The sequence below is a fragment of the Folsomia candida genome, unplaced genomic scaffold, assembly GCF_002217175.1.
Source record: "Folsomia candida strain VU population unplaced genomic scaffold, ASM221717v1 Fcan01_Sc029, whole genome shotgun sequence".
Taxonomy (NCBI): Eukaryota; Metazoa; Arthropoda; class Collembola; order Entomobryomorpha; family Isotomidae; genus Folsomia; species Folsomia candida.
In genome coordinates this window covers 1347928-1365307 of record NW_019091221.1, presented here as the reverse complement: position 1 = coordinate 1365307, position 17380 = coordinate 1347928, and the positions used below count along the sequence as shown (strand labels likewise).

The following is a 17380-nucleotide window of genomic DNA, read 5'->3' as shown; positions in this document are numbered from 1 at the left end:
TTCATCATACTTATATAATTTATTACTTGTATCCCAAACCAATTAAACCAGACGGGCAATCAAGTTCATTTTAAATTAGTTAATTTCCCAAACAACGACCAATTTTAAGCAATTATTGAATCAACCCCTTCAATTACAGGGATCACCACGTTAAATAGTGTATTCAATACAAAGCAGGTAGCATTGTCATATAATTCAAAGGAGAGGGAATTGACCTTCAAACTTTTGCACACCTGTAATTTATATTTCAAACTGCATGCGGCCATGACATAGTCACACGAACGTTGGGTTCCCATATCCACGCAAACAGCGGTCGAACCCGCGCATTTGCAATCCGCACGGATCGCAGCCTCCTCTGCGGTCAGTTCTCGATAGCAGACACACTGCTTGATGTCGTTTGCCTTGTCTACCCAAAGTCGGCGAAAACCGTCAGAACAATTGTTATTCCAACCAGTGCATGACACCTGGATTAAGTCGTGGTCAACATTACTGCAGTCGTATGCATTGGATGCTGAAATTTTAGAAAGTACGATTACATTTACTTCAAGTTATGTACATGTACAGGCTGGTTTAAAAATTTCAGATACAACGAAAAAAAAAATTTTAATGAGAAAAATTCGTAAATTTCCATTAGTTACGGATTTGGGATTGAGATTTTTATTAATTTTTATCAAAACTTGTGGAACACTGATGGGAAAATTGTTAAAATATTGAATTTCAGAGGCAAAATTTCGGTAAATAATTGACATTTACGAATTTTCCCAATTGAAAAATTTCCTATTGTAACCTGAACTTTATAACCACCCTGTATGTGATTTCTATAAGAATTTGGAAATTTTCGTATTTAAAAATGAAGCTCGTTTTTATAACTCTTGCAATTTTATTTAGACGAAGAAAACGAGCCTCATTTTACGTCAAATATATGCAACCCCTACCTTGCATATTCAGGCCAAGCAGTAGCACGAGGATGAAATTGGTGCCACCAAAAAACTTGAGAAAAGATATAATTAATCCGATCCAAACTAAACGTCGAGTAATATTCAGTACTATTTCGCTTCAGCAAGTGGTTTGATTCTCTTCTTGTTCAGTTTGAGTAGAATTATGTGCTTTATAAATAGACACGGAACGTGACATTGTACGAAAATTGGACAAATCTTGACATTTAATTATACACTGAATCGAAATAATTGATCTCTTGCCGTACCGGGTGGCCGAGCGGAGTGTGGTTGGGCATAAATTAATTTTTGTAGTTTCTCCAACCAGAGGTTTCCAGGTTTCGTTTAAACGAAACTGAAGAGTTCTGCTTAATTTATTCAGTAAAAATTCCTTGAAGACCGCACGAGACGATCTCCGTATATGTAAGTATTTTATTCAAGTTTAATCAAACGAATCGTATTGTAAATTAAATGATTGATGGACAATATGGTTAAAAAAACAAGCGTCATCGTTACACAACCACTTTGCGTAAAGTTATTAATATTAATTTACTTATTACATGTTCCAGGCAATAAATATTATTTTATGCATCGTTGCTTTGAGTTGTAAATTTGAGGAAACGCATAAGTTTCTGTAAAATGGAAACTTGTTAATTTACTTGGTTTTGTGAAATGAGGTTAGTGTGACAGTTGATTCTCCACGTGAACGATAGCATCTTGGAAGAATTGTCATTTCTCAATTTTTAGCAATTATTCAGGTGCAACGGTATTCTTTAAATATGTGAAACTACTGTCCGTTGTTCATTGAAATTACGGAAATTGGGGGTTTTAATCATTTTAATTATTTCTGTTGTTTCATTTATTCTGAATTTTTGGAATCTTCGTTACTACAAAATTTCCAAAACATATACATAATTATATTGATCGATTACATCGGTATCAGAGGACATTTTAACTTGAAATATTTATTGTTGCAAGCTTTCGATATTCATACAGAATTTCTTCATCACGCAAAAATATTTTTAGGCAAAAATAGTTTTGTTTGATATCACATAATTACATAATTACACTCATAAATTTTTTTTCAATAATATACATAATTACTTGAATTTGCTGAATTTGAAGTTAATTTTTTAGCTACACAGCATTCCGAAATATGGGGATGTAACACCCACTGCTGACACAATAATGGAACTAGTTACATTTAGATATTGATTAACTACCAGAATGTCTTAACTATTTAAATAGTATAATAAACTTATTGCCGCAAAGCTGTCGGCCAGGCGGGTGCGGTGGCTGCATCCATTTCCGTAGCTAATGTATTATCCGCCAGTAGTGCGTGGCTTTGACCACCTAAAAATTTGCGTAAATTTAAACATCACATTAACGCATGTCCAAAAAATAAATTAAATGACTGTAATATATTTCTTGCCAACCAATAGCTGCACCACACTCGTTACATTTGCCCGTCTCCATTGCACCACCACAATCTCCAATCGAATAAATGTGACCATTCCGACACTTGAACCAATGACCTTTTCCCATTCCAAGAGCGCCCAGAATTTTTATTCGTTCACCGTCCGAAATACCGAGCCCGGTTTGGCATATATCTTCCAATTTCTGGGTAATTCAGAACCAACATAGTTTCATACTAGGGCATCCAAAATCGGAAAATTTTGAAAAATAGGTTTTTCGATTATTCCGATTTTTAAAATTTTCGTAAAACCGGTTTTCGATTAATCGGACTTTGAAAAATTTTACGAAACCGGTTTTCGATTCTATGCAAAACCACCGGTTTTAAACCTGGTTTAAAAATCGGTTTTAGTACAAATTTAAAAAAATGCAAAAATAATAGACAAGAATCAAATACAGAATTAAAATTAAGTATAAACTTAGGAACAAGGGATTCCAGAATACTTAATTCTTATCTCAACAATAAGAAACATTAAGTATTAGCTGGAAAAAAGATTGTTTTATTAAAAAACGAAAACCCGTTTTCGAGAGTGTAAAAATCGTTTTTTTTAGAAAACTGGATTTTTACAAAATTGTAAAACCGGTTTTTTGTCAATACCGTGTATTTGGAAAATTGTGCAACTGGCTTTCGGGTAAATCGAAAACCGGTTTTACGTAATTAGAGAAACCGATTTCGGATGCCCTATTTCATATTAGTTAATCAATTAATTACCTTCAACCACTCCAAACACCGTTTCTGGCTTTCTCCCGTGTAAGGCCGACAAGACTCTAAGATTATGTCCACTCGATCGTACACGATGCCCACCTCATCACGCGATTTGTACTGGTGAAATCGGTACAACTTTGAGCAGTCGATAATCCGAATCATCTCCTGTTCTAAATTTGTAATTTCAAATCGACTCAACGGAAGCTTTCGGTGGTGGATGAGTTGGTCGTATAAACGGTTGCATTTTCTCATAAATTTTATAAGCATGGGGTCCTTATCAGTAAGATTTTTTTCCATATTTTTTAAAGAACGAGACAATTTGTCCCCCACTTGTACAATAATGGCCAAACTGTTGAGAAGATGGCTGTCAATCTGTGATTAAATAGAAATTTGTGATGGTCAGTCGTTTTAAGGAAGATTGATATTTCTAAAGAATTGGCAGATTATTATGTAGTTCTTACAGATTTCAATATACGAGGAGACTCCCGGACATACATGCGAGACGTTCCAGTTTTGTGGAGGTTCTCCGTCAGTAAATTAACTACATATTCCCGCATCTGTTCAGGAACGTGGGTGAACCATTTGGGTTTTGAAATTATTTTCAGCAATACTGCCTGATATGTTTGAAGGTCTTTTAAATTTCCATAAATCTTTTCGCTAACTTCTCTAACTTCGCTGAATATTTTGTGCAGAATATTTCCGAATCGGCGACAATTGCGAATTACAGTTTGGCATCGGGGACACCGTTTGACGACAATTTCGTCATCACCATCACCCCCATTGGTCTTCACTGTTAAAAACTTTTCAAATCCGAGTGCTTCATAGCAATGACCACAATCCGGTAGCCAGACAAATCTTTAATTAAATTACGATGGGATTTTTTAAATTTTAAATTTACTTAATATGTGACAAGTTTTACACTTGTTACCTAGAATCTGGTTCATCCTCTGTATACAGCAGCTGGAATTCTAGTAATTCATTTAGATCACATTCCCGGCAGAGTGGAGGGCAAGGCTCGCCACAGTATCCGATACATGGGTGTCCACACTTGGCTAAAATTTTAGAGCAGGGTTCATCACAAGGGGTTCGGTCGCATTGTTCCCCGCATAATTTTGTGCACGCTTTATGTGGACATTTCCATGAACAAGGTTCCTGAAATAAACGTGGCGCTAATTATACAATGTTTCCAAAAATATATATTGATTACTTATTTGAAATTATTCCAACCCTGCAAACGGAACAAGGTCTCCCACAACTTTTTGAACATTCTGAATGTTCGCATTTCATACCACACGGTTTTGAACAAGGTGGACATTCGCTTGAACATGGAAATTCGCATCTAAATAATTAAACAAAACACATTGAATATTTTACAATAAAATGTGTGAGGGATTCAATTTTTCTTATCATACACATGTCCGCAGACAAGAAGACGGCCACAAGGGGAATCACATTTGACATGGAAACGTCCCCCTGAGCACGTTCCACAAGTTCCGCTGCATTTGTGACCACAACCCCCATCCGTTTCTGGAAACGTGTAACCACATTTCTGACTGCAGTGGGCAAGAACTTCATCGGATGATACTGGTAAAATTAAGTAATAGTGTAAACCTTCGTTGTTATATTTTTAGGTGAGCCAAAGGAACCATGTTCTACCGAAAAAACTGTTAAAATTACTACGAAGCCTAATGCAATTATCCTCCTCCAAAATATATGAAACCAGATTTCTCGAAAATGTTTGAACATATTAAAAAAAGAGTTTAAGCACAAAAGGTTAATGAGTAATTTTTTGGAAAGTCTTTACTCTTTACATAAAGAAAACTACCAGCAATATGAATCAAGACAGTGATATGAATTGGTCGCCTCTAACGTTGCCCCAGCCCTATAACCAATCACAACTCAGAACATTATTATCACGACAATAATAGTCAGTTGCATTATTATCCATGATTTTAATCCCAATTTTGCATGTCTACAACATATTTCTTCAAAAAAATTTTATCTGATGGTGATGCAAGGGTAGCATCGAAACCTCGTAATAAATTGCTTTATACCAACAACCATGTCTTACGAGAATTCTACTATTAGCTAATGAATAACCTTAGGTCGTTTTATGGCCTGACTTTATGTAGAAATTTTACTTACGCGTATTTGCAACATTGCAAGGAACATAGACAGCATGACTACAAGGCGATCTATTCTTCGACTTAACCAATGTTTTACACTTCGCTTGATCAGGTATTTCGCTGCACGAGAAGACATTAACATGTCCACAGATAGGAACGGTGTGTGGTGTTGGAACCTATACAAACAAGTCAAAACCAATATTATCTCCAGTAATCTCCACTCGGAGCAAGATAGTATCTTTAAATTATAAATCATACCTGACAAGGTCCACAACTTTCGCCACAATTTTTATCACATTTATGACCACATGGAAGTATTCGTTCGCAAACATGTTTACAATTTTTATACGATGCTGGATCTACATGACATGATAATTTTGCAGAGTGTCCACATGGCAAGTTCTTCTTCTCAGGTACAGTGCAAACAGGACATTTTTTAAAGCACGCGTGCATTGTGGCACACTTGTGACCGGATTTACAAGCACGTGCGCATTCCTTTTTACATTGGTAATTCTTATGGTCAGGATCATCTTCTGCATGACACATTTTGGTGCAAGCATGCCCACAATCCAGTCTTATCGTGCATTTATTTCTGCATATGTTTTTAAGTCTCTCGTTATCTTTATCCTTACAAAGGATGGTTACCTGAAAGAAAAAAGAGTACATTGATTTATAACCAGAAACTTGAAAGATATTAATTGATAGTACGCACTTCATGTTTGCATGGAAGCACTTTTTTCACTTGGTTGTGACATTTTACTTCATCCACGGATAAATGACATACGTCCATTTGTTCATGTCCACACGGCAGACTTTTTATGATTTGTGTCTTACATCGAATTTCAGTCTCATCCTCGTGACATTTTAATCCCTTTGTATGTCGGCAGGGTAGCAATTTAACCTCTTCGACTTGACATTTAAATTCGTCTGCGTTGATGTAGCAAGCCATTTGTGTGATGTGTAGGTTGCAGGGCGGCATTTTTTCGACTAATTCTTCACACTGAATTTTTGACTCATCCTGCAAAATAGCCAAAATGAATTTTACCGTTCTTGGAAATAATTCCACTTAGTTTTAATCTACACACCGTAAAACAAGGAATGGACGCAGTTACATGACCGCATGCCAGGATCTTTTGAACTTTAACGCTACATATTTGCTCTTCCCATCTATCTCGACACAAAACAATTTTCTCATGTCCACACATCAGGCGCAGAGTGAAATCGTATCGACAAGGAGTGCAAGGCATGATATGACAACGATCCCTGCATGGATGTGCTTCATCCTCAGGACATGTTTTTTCACAGTTTTCCAAACATTTGAAATTTGTGTGTGAAGGATCCTCGATATGACACACGTATGTACATTTATGGTTACAAAGTTGAAGGTCGGATTCGCAAAGGCGAGTACACCCTCCTCGTGGCGCACGGGTGTGAAAGTCGACTCCCCTCGAAATTTTTTCAACAGTTCCGTGATTCCTGCAAATGATGGGAAGTCCGTCTCCCAACCTGCCTGGACCCAGCTTCTCTTTAATTTGCGGCCAAATCTTGCTACCTTGCGAGAGCATATCCATATTTCCAGCGATATACATTCCTAGCCTGGTATATAAAATAGAAAAAAAATATCATGGTTGCAAAGTTAGATAGCACAGTAAAATTCGGAATTACTTGGCTCTCGATAGTGCGACACAGACTCGATTTTCCACCTTTAAAAATCCTACTGCTCCATCTTCATTACTTCGTACGAGGGAGAGTAGAATTATGTCATTTTCTTCCCCTTGGAAATTATCCACGCACGTTATCCTCACCCCAGAGGTTGCATCCATTCCTCGAAACTTTCCCTTTAAGAGAAACATTTGACCTGTGTATGTGGCTAGCACTGTTATCTGCGAAGGGGAATATCCCTGATGGATGAGATATCTACAAAGTCCGAATAAATAGTCGGCTTCGAATTCGTTGGACTTGCTCATAGAATCTGCTTCCTGTCAAAATCAGAAAAATGCTGAATATTCATAAAACTTTGGTTTTTAATTATTTTAGCTTACGCAATTTTCCAGTTCTTTGTGCGAGATGAAAAACATGTTTTGTGTCATGCCAAGAATATCGGGATAACTAAGGACAGATGTTGCGTCAGTAAGTTCTGGATAGATTGTTCCACGAACAAGATCGGCTATCTCTGGACGCATTCTGTGTTGTTCCTGATAAAGTGATAATAAACCGTAGTAACGTTAGAAGTAGCTCACCCTGTCATAATTATTTAGACAGAAGTTAGCACTGAAGGTGCAAAATTAGCCGACAAAATAGATCATGACTCTTATACATTCTTGCACCGATGGTGCAATACCAACGGGAAAATATATAAAATGTCCGAATTACTTTCATTTAACTTTAGACCAAATGTGCTGAATAACCGCAAGTATAAAATTTATATATTTTAGCGTCAATGGTGCAGAATAATGGAGCAAATAGATTAGAATAGAATTTTCAAATATTTTTGCATTAATGGTGCAGGATAATCGAACAAATAGAACAGAATTCTGACATGATTTTTGGGGTGAAATAGATGGCCCACTTGTTACGCATCATTGATTTTTGGGGGGAAATAAATGGCCCACTTGTTACCCATCATTGATTTTTTTGGGGAAATAGATGACCCAATTGTTACGCATCATTTTTAATAACCAATTGCTCGGTACTAACGGTGCTACTTATTCCATAATTATAGTCCTATCTCGATCTATTTGCTGAATTAACTTGCACCATTTGCGCTCGGATTGTTCTATACCAATGGTGGGGTTAAACAAGTCTATAATGGACAAGGGGATTTTTAATCAGCATCAATTGATGCAAAAAACTCGTCAACGGACGGACGGACGGACGGACGGACAGACGGACGGACAGACAAGAGGAATTCAAGGATTAGTACAGATAAAAATTCATGGCAGACAAGCTAGTAAAGGGATACTTTTAATTTGTACGACTGCAATTTATTGTTGATCATCCGCTCAAATAAGGACACATCCAGGTTATATTTTTTTGACAGCTCATATACTGTGGTACTTGGTTTCAATTGATGATGGTCTCCTACGTGGAAAGAGGAAAGATGTAAACCTGATCACGCAATTTCAAAAATCAAATTAATTGTCATTCCTTAAAATTACCAATCAGGATTAGATGTTGGCAACTTTTTGTGAGACATGTGGCAATGTGAGACTCTTGAACTTCTGCTGCCTCTTCTACGATAACTACAATTTTTGAAATAATAACATGATTATCTTAACCCTTATTTATAATAAAATGAAATATACATATTTATTCGAACCAATTTTTGAATTCAAATTTTGCAGGATATCATAATGCTTTCCAGCCCCAGTTGTCGTCATTCCAACCACCTTGCAATGCTTTAAAATCTGACTGTCACCGTATTTCCGAATTTGTGCTGACCTCCGCTCAGCTATAATCAGCTCGGGTTCAAGTTCTTTGCGGCGTTCGTTTAGCAGCTCTTTGGACCGCTCAATTACTACTAGATATGCTTCCCATCTGCACGATCAAATGGATTAACGACTATAATCTATTAAAGAGGTTAAAGAAATTTCTTTACCGAGATATGACTGATGGGAATATTTTCCGCCATGGCTTCTGGGAACCCCACATTTCCTTAAGCGTCTCGTGTACTGCTTCCTTGTCAATTTTCATGCCTCTTAGACGAGGTAGTATATTTTGCAATAGGTTGATACGATTTTCGTTCAGCACTTGACGCATTCTTATAAACTGAATCGTTTGATCATTTACTTCTTGATCAGTCCCGATGTTTATTTGAATGTTATGCTTTTCTAAAGCTGTCATCAATTCTGCTTCAAGCTTTGACCTCCTCTTTTTGCAATCCATCAATGACAGGTTGTCAAGGAAAGTTAATACATGCGGATCTCCATGCTTATTGCTGGCGATGAATTCGCGTCTCTGGTAGTCATCTACCATTCGGGTTGACAGCAACTCTTCGAGATCGTAGTCTTCTTTTTCAAGTTGATCGTCCTCCTCGACCTCTAATTTCACTAAAATTCGAAACCATGTTATAACATTATGTAGATATTACTTACAAAACAACTTACAGTCTGGGGTTTTCTTGGGCAACTTTGAATTCGGATTTCTACCAAACCAAGAATTAACCAGTGCCGTAGCATCAAAGTTTCTATGTGAGAGTAATGCATCATTAAATTCGAAGAATTCTAGTGATTCGAATAACCCCCATAAGCACGGAGGAAATTCAGGACGTACTGAGTCCCATACTGCGAGACACCGAAAATCCAAAATTCCTGCAAGAAACAAGGAATGAATTCATATAAGCCCAGCGAAACTCTAGTCGACGCAGTGGACACAGTGGCTGTGGCCATGAGAGCACAGAATCTCCGTTGTGAACTACGGACGACCGCACTAGCCGTTGTTCCCATGGATAAATGCAGCTTGGCTGCCGTTTATATGGTAATCTCTCCCGTTTCACTTCCATTGAACGCAGACTTTTCAAAATATAATATAGATTCGAATAAATAATAAAATTTAGAAAACCTTTCATTTCTTTAAGTTCGTTGTACTGTTCCTTTAGATAATCGACTTGACATCCCCAATTTTGTACCGCCTGACGGGCTCTGGTACGTAGATCATACTCCGCCTGGGATTCACGCCAACCACCACGGTTTCTGACATTGGACAACTCGAATTCTTTAAGTTTTTCAGACTTGCTTCTGCTTCCTAGGCGAACAATACTAGTAGTGCAATCGCGTACAAATTCTCGTGTTTTCTTTTTGCCTTGTTGCTCTAATATTTCTGCAATTCCTTCAAGGAATTGGTCCAAAGCGTGATTTGTGTAACAAACGACAACTATTGGTCCAATTTTCTCGGAATGTGCTGATTTTTGAGACATCCATAGGTCATGATTTTTGAGCAATGTTTCCGCTATTTTCAACCCTATTAGATACACGGAGAACTCAAAATGAAATAAAGTGTGCTGGAAAAATTTAAAAATTTTTTCTACCTAAATGATTACACTACCTAAATAAGTTTTTCCTGTTCCCGGAGGTCCTTCAATAATGACAAATTCCTTCATTATGGCCGCTTGGAAGCCGGCATATTGATTTTCGTCCAAACCTAAAGTATCCCCAGATGGCCAGTCTGTTTCAATTAATGGATTAATCGTCATGATTCCTTCTTCCTCTTCCTTTGGAGGATGATTTATTTTAAGCAATTTTGTCAGCAGGTCTGCTATGTAATCGTCCTCTTCCCTGGAATAAACCAATTTCAGCGGTTTCAACTCTTCGTCTAATGGATTGTCGAGTTCATCAGGCTTGTCTTACTTGGATGGGATAACTAGTTTCATTTTCTTTTGTTCATTGTCAGTCTCATTATTTGCTAGATATCTTGGAGCCAAAATTTCAGAGCTAGCATCAACCAAAAATTTTGCCATGGGAAAGTCCCCCAATTCCAAATTCTGTAGGGTTTTCAGGACATATCTGTTGCAGAAAAATGGATATTTCAACCCGTACTGTAATTATATCATTTTTTTACCATGCTTCTAATTTACCGGTAAGCTTCAAAATAAACTTCACTCTCTATCAGCATAAAATTATCTGTGTCATTGTAACTTGGTGGGTCTCCCTCTGGAATGAATGATAGTTCCCCAGACTTCTTCAATTTGTCAGCATCTCGTATCCCAACAACACCGAATGAACCAGTTTTAAACGCATCCTTCGTGAGGACCAACAACGAACCGGGGAGGAGACGTTTGGATCGGTCCCATTTTACCTTACGAGTAAATTTTTCAGGCAAACGGAGCCAGAAATGGGTCACCCCGCGTAGCAATTCTGATCCAAGAATTTGCACATTGTTGTATATTCGGATGGATCCTAGCGGCATTTTTTTCCGTCCTTGAGAATATTCCATTCTAAAATTTAACTCACGTTATTAATGTAAGACACAATAACTATACAATTTAAATATGTGGAATACTGTAACTACCACATTTGTTCTTAGTTTGCCGTGGTAAAAATTGGTTCCGCCAAATTCAAATTTATTATTATTCTAAATATTGTGGTAAGCAATCTTTGAATACTACAACATTTGGTCCTAATTTGTCGCTAAATGGTCAAATTCAAATTTATTATCATCCAATAGCATGAAAATTAAATAAACCGTGATAATTTTTTTTAATTTGGCAGAAATTTTTACCGGCGACAAATTGAAACCAGCGTGACATAGCATACTAGTAAATCCGCACGGTAACGATTTTGTATCCTTATTTTAATTGTATAACATTTTGTATAAGCTTTAATTGTCTTACGGATGTCGCAAAAATTCTTGAACGCCTGATCGTAACGGTGAGACGAAATCTTCTCTCATGAGACGGAATTGAATATCCAGATAGTCCAGGGGACTCGCGTATGCACCGCGGGTTTTGTTCCGCCGAAGGAAGACGTCCTCTCGACGTTCCCGCATGAGTTCTTGCATGGAGGGGACGATCGTCATTTCTCGATAGTTACAGGGTGGTTCCATATCGTCCAAATACTTCCATTGTTCTTCCGTTGACCCGCGCCTAAAATACACGAAGTAAAATAATAAAATAAAATACGGTCAGTTTCGCGAAAACCCTTTCGGCTAAAATGTTTTGCAGAATTATGGCCAATAGGCATTTACAGATGTTTAAATATCTGTAAATGCCTTTTGGCGAAAAACTTTTCAACCAAATATGACAGTAATTTCGCCATTCGGTACTTTCATATTTTTGTACCAGTTTTTTTACCACTTTTTTACCACTTTCGCCGATTGGTCTGAAGGCGACCAAACAATGGTCGCCAAACTGGCGCTCAATAAAAATAATGGGAGCAATTTTTTATAGCAAAATATGTATATACATATCGCAGCTATGTAAAGTTTACATTATAAATATACCTTTCATACTAAATTCAGACACGTTGACATTCGGGGTGTGTATTCATCACGGGTTCTTATTGTTAGTAACAAAATAAAGTTCTCAAAATTGTATGTGTTTGTCTACATACTTCGCAAAATATGAATATATGTTTCATGACATACTTAACTATATTGCGATGGGAACATACAAATTCTTAATGAATATCCCCATCAAGTTATTAAGTAGCGTCAGCTACTAATTGTGATCATTTTGTCCGTCCGTCTGTCCGTCCGTAAGCAGGATATCTCCAGAACGAGTCAACATAATCAAACCCCGTTTTCCGCATTGTGCATCTAATTTTTATTTCTCGGTCGATTTCGGAAATTGGGTCAATCGGACCACACCCAACGGTGTCAGGGGGTGTGGTCCAAATTAAATTTAACTTTAATTTTCATATGGGGTATCATTTTAAAGGAAATTTCACCACGAATTCAATGGCGTCAAAATGTTTGACCTTATGACCGTTCCGACGAGGTCACAGGTCAAAAGATACATAATTGTCATATGGGGTGTCATTTTAAAGACAATTTGACCGAGATTTTGAAGACGCTGATATTTTTGACCTCATGACCTTGCGGACGAGGTCAAGGGTCAACAAAATAGATAATTGTTATATGGGGTGTCACTTTAAAGGAAATTTGACAACGATTGTGATTACGTTAATATTTTTGACCTCATGACCTTGAGGTCAAGGGTCACAAATAAATGATTGTCTTATACGGTGACACTTTAAAGGAAATTTCGATCGTTCTGACGCTACTTTTTTATATTCGTTTGCAAGGGTTTATTTGTACAATTAAATGTACAAAATTCATTTGCAATTACATATATTCAAAAAATTCTAGCGTAGAGTGTCTAGAACTTATCATAAAACCAATTTAAATAAATACAAGGAATTTATCCATACCTAGTTTTGAGTACTTGTTTCACCTCTTCTCTCTTAGATAACGTATCCAACTGCAAGATAAGCTCTTTCAAAGGCACTTCAAATTCCGCCACGGAAGGATCCACACCTTTAATCGCCATCACCAATCCGTACGCCGCAGTAAGAACTGTATTCTTTAAAAAATCCCGAGCACTTTCAGGCATCCGTTTTGTCGTGAAGGAACAAAAGTTAAAAACGTCTTGAATAAATCCCTTCGTTGTGGTGTCAAGTCCTCTGCAAATTAATAATTTAATCGTACATAAATACAATAATTTAAGAATAAATAAGCCGTCATAAACGCACATAAGGAAGTAGCTTCAGACCACTTCACCGCAACCACTTCCACAACATAGCGAAAATACTAAATTTCCAATAATTTTATCTATAAACTCAATTTCAGTGAAAATCTCATTTTCCGCAGACCACACCCCCTCACGCTAAGGGGTGTGGCACAACGCGGGAACACTCGATTTCACTCTATTTCATCCATAAATCTAATCGCACTAAAGATCTCATTTCGCCCCGACCACACCCCCTGGCGCCAGTGGCGGTGTTCCGACTGGCCCCAAAAGCTGATAGCATCCTCCCCCTGGGGTGATATGTAAGATGCCACAAACCGATTTTGATTATCTCGATCCGTTCTCCCGTTATCCTTCTGACTGACGGACGGGCAGACAGACAGACAAACGGACAGACAGACAGACGGACAAAGTCTTCGCATAAAGTAGCTACTTAAAAAGATTTTCAGAAATTTATTTTTCGTAATTCTAATTTACTTACGTTTCACTATTTTTCTCCGAAATTGTACCCCGCTCAGAACTCGCGCCAAATCCAGAAATTAACAAATCTCCCAATTTTTGTCGAATTTTATCCAGAAACTTTTGTGCGTTCAAGGTGGCCACGATAATCGTGGTTTGATCCGAGGTAAGAAGAACTTGTTCCGAGCAAACTTTTCGCCCCAGCAGGAACATCACCATTCTTAGGAGAAGACCATCATCCCCCGCCCGACGGGTGGAAATTATGGGATCCGATTCTAAAAACTTGGTCCATTCCTCCCCTTCCCTTGCGATGGTCATGATGCACTTGTCGTTATCTTTTTCCAGGAGGAGGCCTTCCACCCATCGGAATCCCAGGATGGGACGCCTGCTAAAATATTGGTTTAATAAGGGTATTCAATATAAGTTGGCATGTTCGCAAAATATTTTGGCAACTTATGTCAATAGGGCAGGGAGATGGATACATTTTCCGGAGCAATTTCTCCAGCCAAAAATTTAAAATTAAAATTAAATTATTAAATTTAAATTTGCGAACTTGAGAATGGGTTGTCAAAATGTAAATTAAGTTGCGCCAAATTAACACATCGATTTCCAATATAATCTCACAGACGACCTGTTTCGCATTTTATTTTGCATCTTCAGGTCTACATAGAATAGAGATTAAGAAAACTTATTATTACAAAAATATGGAAGATTATACAATTATAATGTAAGAAATTAAAATTGATTAAAATTGATTTAGTGACACGAAAATAAGCTTCAATTTAATACTAATAATAAATATGTATATATCTATAATTACCTGTGTATGTTCATAATATTGGTGGGTAATTATTTATCAAATTTATCCATTACCATACTATTTTACGATATGGAACTGTACCAAAAAATGAAAAGGTTTGTTTTACAAAAAATTTTTATATTCACATATCACTAAGAATGAAAATTATGTACAAATGTCCATACCTTAAATCACGATACAAAATTTAAAATATGACAGATTAAAATAGTAAGTCATATAGTTTAAAAATTTATTTATACAAAATTTTATATCTGATAAACTTGGTGTGAGTTAAATATATTTTTATCGTTACTTGAGAAAAAAAGCTCATACAACACTCCTACAAAACTTAAAATGATTCATACAAAACTTAAAATAATTCATACAATACTCCAAAAGATTGACAGATGGCTGCTCTATGAAGGTTTAGACTTGTGTAATTCGTTATTAAATTTTTCCAATGAATGAGGGATAAAATAACTTAACATCAACTTCATATTATAATTAGTTTTGGTTTCTACTTCATACTTATGAATTTCACTATGTAAAAAATCAATAATTATTGATTTGTAATTAATGATATCATAGAAAGGAACAGTAATGAATATCTCATTTTGTTTGTAATTAGACTTATTTATGAGGTGATCAATAATTGGTTTTGACAAGTTATAATTGTTATATGTGATGTGATCTACAATCGATTTAGACTTTGGTATACGTAGTAAAAATGCATCTACATTCCAACTCGTATTGAATACCCCCATTACTTAATATTTTTTGTATTTTTTCCTACCTGTTATTTTGGTACGTCACATCTCGATTCCGAACCGTCACGTCTCCATTTTTACCATCAGATGGAACATCTATGCGTTTCCGTGGAGTAGAAAATGATGGTCCGTCCCTCTCCGGATCTGTATTCGGTCTTCCCCTGCCAAATCCTCCGGTTCCCCGCCCCCTCCCCCTGGATCCTCCTCTATCACCCCAAGAATGTGATGAGGACGGTGATTGCGGATTTCTTGAAACCCACGACGACCTCCCTCTTGACCCTTGACCCCGAATAGAATGGTCATTCTGCTCCTGTTTTTGGGCAGCACCACGCCGACGTTGTGGAGGCACGTAGGCATCTTCCGACATTGTTTTTTTAATTACTCAATTAATTTCGTATCGAAACACTTGAAAAGTATTAAAACGTCCAATTCAAACCAAACGTTTATCACTACTAACTAATGCTTAAAACGTAATAAATATTTCAGCACAATTTAATTTTAAGCGAAACGTTTATCTGTTTTCTGCATAGTTCTTCTTATCTGGAGAACTGCACGATAACAGGGACACATGTACTGATTATGGGGTCCATTATACATAGCAACGACTCATACCGACTCTGAGGATCAGTTACTCGGATAGGGAGCGTTCATATATTACGTCGTCATTTTACTAGGCGGGTGGTTCTCTTCCCATCTTTCCCATATTAAAACGCCCTCTCTTAATGCATATATATATATACATATATTGGGTGGGTGTGTATTTACATAGGTGCTAAAATTGAGAATTCTTGATAACGTAATATATGGATGACCCCCATGTATGTGTGTATGTATTTTATTACGCTAAACACGTAGTTTAGAACAGTGCAGTGCCAAGATTCTGCTCACATATTATCTACAAGTGCTGATAAAATATTTATTATGCATACGTATACAACGTAGTTCAAATAGGACGCTACGTTGTGACAAATTTACCCTGACTTCCATTAGTTATGTTACAACATCAAATAAAAACAAGATTACATAATTTTTGTAAATTGTTTTTACAACATTTTAATCAAATTTTTATCTAATTATTTATTGAAGGCGGAATAAATTAGTGACAACATATGTATTTAGCATTCTTTTTTATTCACCTTGTAATATGCATAGAATAAACTTTTTTATCACTACTTGTACATATGTAATATGCGACAGAATTTTGTAGCACTTTTCAAACTAAGGATGTATTTATGTACGTAATGCAATACAGAGGCTGAACGGGCGAAAAAGACCACTTTTAAATTGTTTTTCGTAGTAGAGGAAATTATTTTTCGAATTATTTATGTTCTTAGTCTGATAGCCCTGATTGTTCTTTACCTACCTACATCTCGATTTCGAACCCGAAAACACGTTTTAGCCTGTTTAAAGCAAAATTCCGGCGCATTCGCGTCGAGCAACTTTCCAGAGACAATAAAATAATAAAATGTCATCGCGAGTCGTAATAAAAGTCGTTGTTTTAAATATCCAAAACCGAAAAAATCCAATGTTGACATATCAAGCGACTTGACATGAATGTCCTTATTGAAAATTATGCTTATCTCCAATTGTCGATGAATAGTGGTTGTACAATTGTTGACTTTCTTTGAAATGTGAGATGAAATTTTATTATCAGAAATGAAAATGTTGTTAATTTCACCAAGATCCAGTTGATTATTTAAGATAAACTCCCACCAATGGCTTCAGAACACTATCGAGACATAAGTGTTCGTTAATTTCTACATTTGGTTTTTCCAATATTAGGGGGAGTGGTGCTCTGCCACACAGAACTCCAACAACCATTATTTTTTCCAATTACTTTTTCATGCAATATAATTCAAAATTTCATCAAATTTTTCACCGTCCTCCAGGCAACAGATTTTTGTCTCGCCTTGGCAATAGTTACGGTAATGTC

The 17380-nt window shown here is 36.7% G+C and overlaps 2 protein-coding genes across 2 annotated transcripts; both read right to left on the bottom strand.

Annotated features, from left to right (window-relative positions):
- LOC110860170 lies at positions 1 to 1074 on the bottom strand. Its single transcript, XM_022109230.2, has 2 exons — positions 936 to 1074; positions 1 to 511 (listed from the first exon to the last, which is right to left on the bottom strand). Exons 1-2 carry the CDS (start codon positions 940 to 942, stop codon positions 105 to 107), a joined length of 414 nt encoding a protein of 137 aa, XP_021964922.1. The 5' UTR covers positions 943 to 1074; the 3' UTR covers positions 1 to 104.
- A 702-nt stretch (positions 1075 to 1776) lies between these two features.
- LOC110860088 (NFX1-type zinc finger-containing protein 1-like) lies at positions 1777 to 15968 on the bottom strand. Its single transcript, XM_022109154.2, has 26 exons — positions 15474 to 15968; positions 13904 to 14269; positions 13106 to 13357; positions 11569 to 11820; positions 10813 to 11172; positions 10586 to 10741; positions 10284 to 10513; positions 9801 to 10199; positions 9347 to 9550; positions 8839 to 9289; positions 8560 to 8777; positions 8399 to 8482; positions 8203 to 8321; positions 7283 to 7435; positions 6906 to 7219; positions 6326 to 6836; positions 5953 to 6258; positions 5499 to 5885; positions 5260 to 5416; positions 4527 to 4698; positions 4342 to 4453; positions 4043 to 4266; positions 3576 to 3969; positions 3121 to 3486; positions 2372 to 2555; positions 1777 to 2288 (listed from the first exon to the last, which is right to left on the bottom strand). Exons 1-26 carry the CDS (start codon positions 15812 to 15814, stop codon positions 2194 to 2196), a joined length of 6807 nt encoding a protein of 2268 aa, XP_021964846.2. The 5' UTR covers positions 15815 to 15968; the 3' UTR covers positions 1777 to 2193.
- Positions 15969 to 17380: the final 1412 nt, after the last annotated feature.